Source organism: Pseudorasbora parva, chromosome 25, assembly GCF_024679245.1.
Source record: "Pseudorasbora parva isolate DD20220531a chromosome 25, ASM2467924v1, whole genome shotgun sequence".
Classification (NCBI taxonomy): Eukaryota; Metazoa; Chordata; class Actinopteri; order Cypriniformes; family Gobionidae; genus Pseudorasbora; species Pseudorasbora parva.
The window spans coordinates 10568808-10579781 of record NC_090196.1 but is presented as its reverse complement, the minus strand read 5'-3'; the positions used below and the strand labels follow the sequence as shown (position 1 = coordinate 10579781).

Here is a 10974-nt window from a genome sequence, read left to right as displayed (position 1 = left end):
ATTGCAGCTTTGTGGGAATTAATATTTTTCCTATATAAGCAAATAACACTTAACTTTTTGTCAATGGGAGGCACTGAAGACGACGTGTCCATATTGTTTACAGTCTATGGTGGACACAAACACCAAACTGACACTAACAGAGCTTTGTGTTTTGTTTTGTGAAAAGCGCTCAATCCCATTTTAAAACTCAAAGTTCCCTAAGAATGCTAATCTGGATGAGGTATTAATCTCAGACACAGTCCATTATGTCTTAAATGAATGTGAATAACAGGAGGTGGAATATGTATCATACAGATATTAGTATGCTGCTTAAGCAAATTATTTTATATATGTACATATTTTTCATTTACAAATTGAAAATGTTATTGTGCAGCTTTATTGTGCAACAACAAGGAAAAGAAACCCTGTACTTGCATTTTTTGATTAACTACAGTTTGATTTAACAAATATCTCACATGTGCAGGGTTTTTCCTGGGTCAAAAATGGTCTTTGGTGGTGGCTGACAGACCTACACACACACACACACACACACACACACACACACACACACACACACACACACACACACACACACACACACACACACACACACACACACACCATTTCTTTTTTTTTTTTTAAATGCAACGAAACAATCATTTTTTATTATCTTATGTTTATATCTCCTATCATGTATGATCTCTTATCTTGATGTTTCTTTTGTTCCAACAGGTTGAATTGTTTTGGTATATAATCATATCAATATTAGAAATAGCATTAACAGTTAACAAATAGCCACATTTTCTGCCATATACAATTTAATAAAATGATCAGCTAGCTAACAAACAACTTTGCTCTGTTTTCACCTCACTCCAGTCTAAACTAAATGATTTTAGACTGTTTATTTTACTACACATTCAACATACATAAGCTGAAATACTGTGGATAGTTAAAACTAATAAATCTTACTCTCCACTCTTGCTAAATTGGGTAAGCACACTTGTGTTCTCATTTCTGAGGTGTTCTGAGTAAATGATTAAACTGATTCGTTCAGTTCATTGTTGAACAGATCAGTTCTTATTACCGTCGTTAAAATGATTCGGTTCAAATGAGTCATTTGGTCGTGAATCGGACATTAGCAGACCCGTTGTGTGTGAATCACGGCTGTCAGAACATCGCGGAAGGTTTGTCACACAGAAAACACTTCATAACTGGATAGAAATTGTTTCCTGTTTATTTAATGTATGATTTATGTCAGCTGTTTAGCTTGTCAAACGTTTTTTGAGCGCATGCAATTCACACCGAGCGGTACTTCAAAACAGTTGTCCGAACGCGCAACGTTCAACATGGATTCGGTTTTCTGAACTTTTGATTTAGCTTAATATGTGAAGTGTCAGAGAGAGCTTATCTGCTTATTTTGAAGACAGAGGGAGTGCGCGCAGGGTGGAGTTCTCTGCTCTTTATAGCTATGCCTTCAGCTGTGGTCTTGACCGGTCTTGAGACAAAATCCCGAGTCATCTTCGCCCGAGACCGAGACGAGACCGAGTAAAAATGCGGTCGATACCGAGACGAGACCAAGACCTTTAAAAAGTGGTCTCGAGACCGGTCTCGAGACCAAGACCGATCTCGAGTACTACAACACTAGTCTACAGACCTGCTTACCTGTCGAAGCGGGAACAGATGTCGGCTGATGAGGTAAGGGAGACACAGTCCATAGCTCGGCTCAGCGTCCACGTTGAGCGTCTTATCCGCAGGGTGAAGCAACACAAGCTGTTCGACACAGTCATCCCTCTTTCCATCACAGGGAGCATCAACCAGCTGTACACAGTTGCTTGCCTCCTTGTAAATTACCAGAATGGCCCCTTAGTAAAAGCATGGGCAAAGGATTAAAGACGAGATAACATTGGTTGGGAATTAAATTTGGATTTATTTTTATCCAAATGTAAACATATAAATAGAATAACTTTTGTATGGTGTAGCCTGCAATGCAGGAATGTAAACATGTAAATAGAAATAACTTTGATAAACATTTCCTGTACAGTGATCTGTAAATAAAAAATAAAAAATTATACATTAAAACAATATTAAATGATTCTTTTTTTTTTCTTTTTTAGATCTGTAGGCATCTTGGCAGGTAAAAGTAAAAAAAGAAATGGTCAGCTTTCTCTCGAATGTTCTGAAACATTTTGATGTCTTTGTAGATGCGCTGGACCATCATGTCATCCTGTGCATAAACGACAAAATCACACCAGTCCATTCCCGAGATCAGCATTTGTCCTTGAACTTGCCAATAGTATGCGTGTTGTTGTTTCAGCTCTGGTGTGCCATTGTTAAATTTAAGGTAAGGACAGTCCACGTAACTTTTAACATTTGGACATTTGATTTCTAAAAGACCAAAAACATGTTGCTCTTTAGGGTCAAAAATAATCCCATCAGGAGAGGCCCCCAGCCAAGGTGCATCGGGATGAATTAAGAATCCACAAGGGTGGTAGTTTACTTCTCGCAGCAGACAGTATTCCTCAATTGCAGCAGATTCCATTTCAAGACCTCTCTTCATGTCTGCTGTCTGGCGAGTTCCCTTGCAGATTCTTTCAGCCAGATGTTCAGCTGAGCTCTGGCCACGCACATGACAAACTTCCCTGAAACGTGATGCTGTTACCCGGGGCTTTCGGACAGAGTGCCAATCAAGCGATCCACTCTGTTCTTTGGTGGCATGCTCTATCTTGTGTGCCATATCCAAAGTTACTGCTAGTGACCTCATGTGTGGTTGTCCATGTTCACTATGGACAAACAAACAAACAGAAGTGTCAAGGCTGTAATCAACTAGTGGCAGAGGTGGCGGTGTTGGGGCATCTTGATGGTGATTAATATTGCGTGTTGTTGCTGCTGGCTGCTGGTATGAGAGCACACTTCCATACTGAACTTTGCCAAAGGCAGAATCCACCAAAGGATCATCACGCGACATCCCGATAGTGGAGACCAAAGGGGCTACAGCACTGGCAAAGTCCTTATACGCCTCTGCTACTTGTAGGACTGAGAGGTCAGGCAGCTCACTGGTGACACCCTTGTAAAGGGTACTCCTGATATGAAAAAATAAAAGTATTAAGCAAAAAGTAAATTTTCTTAGTTTTAGTCAGTCTAATCTTTTATATCTTTCATTTTAAACTGAACATTTTTGATAACACTTTTCAATAAGTTTCATTTTATTTGACATTAGTTAACGTCTCGGGTTACTATTGTAACCCTTGTTCCCTGAGAGGGAACGAGACACTGCGTCGTCGAGTGACGACACTCTGGGAACGCCCCCAGCGTGACGGCTCTGAAGTATGAATGAAATCAGCCACCAATCCGATTGGTGCAACGTCGTGACGTAACCGGCGACGGCGTACACGGAAGCTATAAGAAGGCGCCGCCCCAAACAACAGACAGCCTTTGCGATGAAGCGAGCGCTCTACGTGTAGGTGTGGCGACGAGACGCAGTGTCTCGTTCCCTCTCAGGGAACAAGGGTTACAATAGTAACCCGAGACGTTCCCTATATCGAGGGAACTCAACACTGCGTCGTCGAGTGACGACACTCTGGGAACGTCAATACCCACTATGCCACACCGAGACACGCCCATCCTGGTGTGAAGCTGGAGCCCAGGCACACTCAGGACGCAAGCACTCTAGCACCCGGCGTAGCCGGGAGGTCCAGCTTATAAAATCTTATAAAGGTGTGTGGATTAGCCCAACCCGCCGCCTCACATATCTCAATAAGTGAGGCTCCCGAAAAGAGGGCCACCGAGGAGGCCAAGCCCCTCGTAGAGTGAGCCCTCACGGCCATGGGTGAAGGCATATTGCGCACCCGATAAGCCGTGGCTATCGCCTGCACGATCCAGTTACTAATAGTCTGTCTCGCCGCAGGCAACCCTTTCTTAGGGGGGCCAAAGCACACCAGAAGCTGGTCCGATTTCCTCCATTGAGCCGACCTGTCTAGATAGATCCTCAATGCCCTAACCGGGCAGAGCAGGTGCAGCCTAGCTTCCTCTGCCGTCGCGTGAGGCGGAGGATGAAAAGCCTGAAGAAATACTGACCCCATCCCTGAAGATGGGACCTTGGGCACGTAACCCGGTCTGGGATGCAAGATAGCTTTCACCCCGCCCGGGGCAAACTCCAAGCAAGTAGGCGTGACCGCCAATGCCTGGAGGTCCCCCACTCTCCTCAGAGAAGTGATGGCGAGGAGAAATGCTACCTTCAGGGTCAGATTTCTCGCCTCAGCCGACTCCAACGGTTCGAAGGGGGCCTCAGCCAACCCTTCCAGAACCACTGCCAGGTCCCAAGCCGGGACTCTGGGATGAGCCGCAGGCCTCAATCTCCTAGCCCCACGGAGAAAACGCACAACCAAGTGGTGTCTACCCAAAGGGCCCCCTTCCAAAGGCGAGTGGAAAGCCCCTATGGCTGCCACATACACCTTCAGAGTGGATGGGGTCAAACCAGCGGAGAAACGGTCTTGGAGGAACTCCAGTACTGAAGTGACTGCGCAGTCAACTGGGTCCACCCCCCTTTCTCTACACCAGCTAGTGAAGACATTCCACTTTAGGCTATACAGTTTCCTCGTAGAGGGAGCCCTAGAGCTGAGAATGGTCTCAACGACCTCTTGTGGCAGACCCTCCTCTAGGTACTGTGCCCCCTCAGAGGCCAGACCCAGAGGTTCCACTACTCTGGCCTGGGGTGGAAAATCACACCCCCTGCCTGAGACAGCAAGTCCCTCCTCAGAGGGACCTGCCACGGGGTTCCGTCTAGAAGTGCCACAATGTCGGAGAACCAAGCTCGGGACGGCCACCGGGGTGCCACTAATAGGAGGCTGACGCCCTCCCGGCGGACTCGCTCTAGAACTCCCGGGAGCAGAACGATCGGGGGAAATGCGTACAGACGCTGCCTCGGCCACGTCTGTGTCATGGCATCCAGCCCCAACGGGGCCGGAGGCCTGAGGCTGAACCACAGTGGGCAGTGGGTCGTTTCTACGGAAGCAAACAGATCCACTTCCACTGGGCCGAACCTCTTGCACATGGCCTCCACCACCTCTGGGTGGAGCCGCCACTCCCCGGGCCTCAGCCCCTGCCTCGACAGGACATCTGCTCCCTGGTTCTGGTCCCCTGGGACATACATCGCTCTGAGAGACGACAGTTTCCCCTGGGACCACAGGAGGATCTGAAGCGCCAACCTGCATAGTGGGCGTGACCTCAGACCCCCCTGGTGATTGAGATACGATACCACCGACGTATTGTCGGATCGTATCAGGACATGGTGGCCGTGAAGGTCTGGGAGAAAGCTCCTCAAAGCTTTGTAAACCGCCAACATTTCCAAGCAATTTATGTGCCAGGAGGAATGTTGGGGTCCCCATGAACCCCTCATGAACCGGCCTTCCATGACCGCGCCCCAGCCCGTGAGGGAGGCGTCTGTTGAAAGGATCTTCCTGCAACATAACGCTCCTAACACAGGCCCTTGGGACAGGAACCTCGGATCCTTCCATATAACGAGGGAACGAAGGCATCTGCGCGTTACCCTGATCATACGGAAAGGTTTTCCCCTTGAGGAAAACCCCTTGGTTCCTAGCCACCACTGGAGGGGCCTCATGTATAGCAGACCCAACGGAATTACGTTGGATGCTGCTGCCATGAGTCCCAGCAGTCTCTGAAACTGCTTCACAGTGCGGCTGTGGCCTAGCTTCACCCCTGAGACCTCCGCCAGTATAGAACCCACCCGTGTGGGAGACATGCTCGCCCGCATCGAGGTTGAGTCCCATACCACCCCGAGGAACGTGGTCCTCTGGGCGGGTATCAACACGCTCTTGGCCGTGTTCAGTCTCAGCCCCAAGCACCTGAGATGGGCTAAAACGACATCTCGATGCCGAATCGCCATCTCGCGCGACTTTGCCATAATGAGCCAGTCGTCGATGTAATTCAGCACACGGATGCCCTGCAGCCTCATAGGGGCCAGAGCTGCATCCATGCACTTCGTGAAGGTGCGAGGGGAAAGAGCTAGACCGAAAGGAAGCACCCGATATTGGTACGCTTCGCCCCCGAAAGCGAACCTCAGGAACTTCCTGTGGGCAGGAAGGATGGAGACATGAAAATATGCGTCCTTTAGATCTATCGTGACGAACCAGTCCTCGAACTGGATCAGATTCACGATCATTTGAATTGTGAGCATCTTGAACCTGAATCTCCTCAGAGACCGATTCAAGTACCTCAGATCTAATATTGGACGTAAGCCTCCACCCTTTTTGGGAACAATGAAATAACGGCTGTAAAAGCCCGACTCCCTGTCTGGCGGAGGGATTTTCTCTATCGCCCCCTTGACCAGCAGAGACTGCACTTCTTGTTCCATAACCTGCCTCTGGGCCGGGGGGACCACAGTCCAGACCACCCCGCTGAACTTCGGTGGTGGAACTCTGAACTGCAATCTGTACCCCCTTCCCACTGTACTCAGGACCCAAGCAGAAATATTCGGGAGGCACATCCATGCGCCGATATATTCTACTAGGGGAACCAGCCTCTCGAGGCTGGTCTCTGGTACCCACCGAACCCCCTGCCCGACCCCCTGAAGCGGCCACCCGGCAGAGCTTAGTCGGGGAGGATTTTCGGTGTGCGCACACATTCGCTGCCCCGCCGCAGGTCGATTTCGAGGCGGCTGGGACGGCGCATGTACGCGGGAAACCGATGAGGCCCGAAGCGTTGTTAACGGCGGGAACACAACATCGATTTCCCCAGAGCTGCGGGCTCGGAACGACCTTGGTCGTCCGCCCCCGGGAGGGCCAGCTCTGAGCGATCCTGCCGCAGCTAGGACCGCTTGCCAGAAGCCTTCTTCGCCTGAAGGACTTCCCTCAAGTCGCCCTTCGGCTTAGAAGACTTCTGGCGAGAACGTCGCCTCCTTTGCCAGGCTCCCTCGGGAGGGGCGCGGGAAGCGACGCTCTCCTTTTGCGCCTGTCTGTGGGCGCTGGTGGAGGGCCGGGACTGGCCACCAGAGACCTCCCTGCTGGCTACAGGAGGCCCCTGGCGGCGAGGGAGATACTGCCGGAAAGCCGCCGACTGTTTCCTCACCTCCTGGAATCTCTCGACAACGCTATTGACTGCGTCGCCGAAGAGACCCACAGGAGCTATCGGGGAATCCAGAAGGAAGGATTTCTCCTTCTCCTTCATCCCCGACAGGTTTAACCACAGGTGCCTCTCCACGCACACCATGCCAGCCATAGAGCGGCCGATAGCACGGGCCGTCTCTTTGGTGACGCGGAGAGACAAGTCGGTAGCTTTCCGCAGCTCTGTAATATCGTCCGGAGACGGACCCTCTCCCTCATCTAGCTCTTTGAGGAGCTCAGCTTGGTATGCCTGCAGTACCGCCATGGTGTGCAGGCAACTACCAGCTCTACCGGCCGCTCGATATGCCCTGCCCACCAGGGACGACGTGTCCCTGCATGGCTTGGTGGGCAGGACAGGGGCTTTCAGGGACGCTGCTGCCTCGGGAGACAGATAGCTCGCTAACGCCTCCTCGACGCGAGGCAGCGTCCCATAACCAGCCTCAGCCGCGCCCACGACACACCCGAAGTCGAGAACTGGGGGTGTCGATAGGCGCGACGAGTATGGTTTTCCCCATGATTTGCACAACTCGTTATGCAAATCCGGGAAAAACGGCAAGCCCCTGCGTGGCGGCTGAGCACGCTTTTTGAAGAAGCGTCCATCCAACCTGCTCACAGGCTGGACTTCCACCTCTTCCTGTGGCCAGTCGATACTGAGTTTGGCCACAGCACGTGTCAGCACGTCCACCAGCTCTTCTTGAGCGGGAGAGTGAAGAGGTGAATTCACCTGCACTCCGCCCGCCTCCAGGCTGAACTGATCTGATCCCTCAGAATCAGACAGCATCAGCACTGGGTTATCAACCTCGTGGGAAGAAGCCGCAGCGCGGGCTTCCTCACGAGGCGGAAGAGCGTCTGAATCATCGGACGAGGATTGGGAAGATGCCTCAGCATGCCCGCCTCCCGTCGCGAGATCCAGTTGTGAGCCCCAGGATCTACGCCGCCGCGCTGCCTCAACAGACACGGGACCAGACCCACGGGGCTCGCGAGCCTGACCGCCTTCGGTGAAGACGGCCAGCCGTGAGCGCAGCACCCGGAGCGGCAGCCTCTCACACTCGCTGCAGGCGGCACCCTCAAGCGCCGCCTGAGCGTGCTGCGCTCCGAGACACTGCACACACAGCTGGTGTGTGTCCGAGCCCGTGATAAAGCGCGGGCACGGATGAACACACCTTCTAAATTGCTCGCTTGCCATGCTTTTTCGAAAAAGGGACTGATATTCAGACAGACAACAGTAAATAGACAAACAATATTCACACAGAGCGCCTCGCTGAAGAGCAAAGACTGTCTGTTGTTTGGGGCGGCGCCTTCTTATAGCTTCCGTGTACGCCGTCGCCGGTTACGTCACGACGTTGCACCAATCGGATTGGTGGCTGATTTCATTCATACTTCAGAGCCGTCACGCTGGGGGCGTTCCCAGAGTGTCGTCACTCGACGACGCAGTGTTGAGTTCCCTCGATATAGGGAACTACATTAGTAAACATGACATAATAATATGCTGCACTTATAAAGCATATATTTATCTTTGTTAATGTTAATTTCAACATTTACTAATACTTCATTAAACATTAAACATATCTTGTTAACATTAGTTAATGCAGTGTGAACTAACATAAACCATGAATAGCTGTATTTTTATTAAATAACATTAACAAAGATGAACAAATACAGTAACAAATGTAATGATCATGGTTAGTTCATGTTAGTTAATACAATAACTAATGTGAACTAATGAAACTTTATTGTAAAGTGTTTCCAACTTTTTAAATGTTTTAATTTATATTTATCTTCTTTAGTATGTGTTGGAGAATTTGACATGAATAGATGTTAGTTGTTTTATACTCCTTATGGGTATCTGCAATGCTTTATTCTAATAGTATAATATAGTTGCTGTAATAATAAAATATTTAAGCAAAAAGCAATTTCACTTATTGTTTACACTTATTAAAGTGTAAATTCATGTAAAAAAAAAAAAAAGAAGTAAAATACTACTTTGAAGATTTTTTGTGTTGTACCTTAACCCCTCAGCAAGCTTCCTCTCTTTGGGTCTTGCAGACAGAACCACCATTCTATTGACAGGACCAGGCTTGACTCCCTAAAAAACACACAGGGGCCATAATATTAAGAAAATCATTATTAAAGCAAAATTTGGAAATTACTAGATTACAGTTTTCAACAGTCAACTCAGCACTTATTCACACAAATATTTACCTAAATAATGCTCTTTGTATTTATGACTTTATTTTATTTCCAGAAGTTCAGTTTTTATATAATTTGTATAAGCAAATTAAATTTAAATTACCATTGTTCTAGGTTTGTGCCAACTCTGCTCCGTTTCAGTACAGCTGTGAACTGGGGGAACTGCACTGATGCCAAGCTGTGAGTAGTGGGCTGTTTGGTAGAGTAGTGCAACAATGTGGTTGCACAGCGCTGTCCCAGCAACACAAGAACAACTGCTCTGTGACAGTATTACAGGACGAGAGTCCTTTAATGCAATCTGTGAATATAATTATATATAATTAAATTATACACAAACAAGGATTAGGAATTAACGGTATATGTAAATAGATTCTAAATATCCCCTACTGTAATTAAAAACTATCATTAAATTGAAGCACTTATGAACCCATTTACTGACTATGCCTGTCTTTGTACAGCTTTAGAACCCACAAACAACTTCTGTTTAAAACATGCATTTCATTTATAGTTCAGCTGTCTTTTGTGTCTTCCTACTCTCAATCTATGGGGCTTCTCTGACTTCCTCATCGACCTGAAACATGTCGCCCTCACGCTGATCTCTCCTGTGAACTGATCCTTACTGGAAACTGAAAAATTATTCTTAGTCAGTAACAATTTGTATGTACACTGCACAAAAAAGCACTTTAGGCATAAGGGAAAACAATATACGTAAAACGATGTTTAACTAAATTATATAAATAATACAAAGACCGGTATGACTCTGACTGGTCAGAAACGGAGACGCTAAGTTAGTCAGATTTAGCATGAAATGAGAGAATACTCACCCTCAAAGTTGTCGATGTAACTCGAAATATATAATTTAAAGCCCTTCTCCTTCTTACTGTTTGGTGTGACAGCTGACTGCCTCACAATACGATTAACGTCATTCACGGTAATCGCGGGAAGCTCTTGTAAACAACGAGTGTAATTTGCCATTATCTCCACAGAATTCTTCACACAGGCGCAGCACCGGAAGTAGATGGGCGGGCTGAGACAAAACGCGGAAGTGATCGTGCATAGAGTCTATTACCATTTTTTTATGATTGTTTTTTTACAGTTTAAAACTGTTATTTTACAGGCATTTACCAGATTATTACAACCAAACTCCTTCAATAAAATGACGGCGCTGATAGTTCTACGGAGGATTACTGTTATTTTACAGGCATTTACCAGATTATTACAACCAAACTCCTTCAATAAAATGACGGCGCTGATAGGTCTACGGAGGATTACTGTTATTTTACAGGCATTTACCAGATTATTACAACCAAACTCCTTCAATAAAATGACGGCACTGATAGTTCTACGGAGAATTACTGTTATTTTACAGGCATTTACCAGATTATTACAATCAAACTCCTTCAATAAAATGACGGCGCTGATAGTTCTACAGAGAATTACTGTTATTTTACAGGCATTTACCAGATTATTACAACCAAACTCCTTCAATAAAATGACGGCACTGATAGTTCTACGGAGAATTACTGTTATTTTACAGGCATTTACCAGATTATTACAATCAAACTCCTTCAATAAAATGACAGCGCTGATAGTTCTACGGAGAATTACTGTTATTTTACAGGCATTTACCAGATTATTACAATCAAACTCCTTCAATAAAATGACAGCGCTGATAGTTCTACGGAGA

General features: G+C 47.3%; 1 protein-coding gene across 4 annotated transcripts in view; it reads right to left on the bottom strand.

The window, feature by feature from the left end:
• Window positions 1–2089: 2089 nt before the first annotated feature.
• Window positions 2090–10974, bottom strand: part of LOC137064868 (uncharacterized) — a 28307-nt gene continuing 19422 nt past the window's right edge. For 2 of the 4 annotated variants that reach the window (XM_067436406.1, XM_067436407.1), the window contains 2 exons: window positions 9104–9183; window positions 2090–3059 (listed from right to left, as the gene is read on the bottom strand). In XM_067436406.1, the coding sequence (XP_067292507.1) occupies window positions 2090–3059; window positions 9104–9156 (1023 nt within the window). In that variant the 5' untranslated portion in view covers window positions 9157–9183. Of the gene's footprint in view, window positions 3060–9103; window positions 9184–9390; window positions 9586–10111; window positions 10265–10974 lie in introns of those variants that run through there. The other 2 variants (XM_067436405.1, XM_067436408.1) reach the window with 2 other exon arrangements.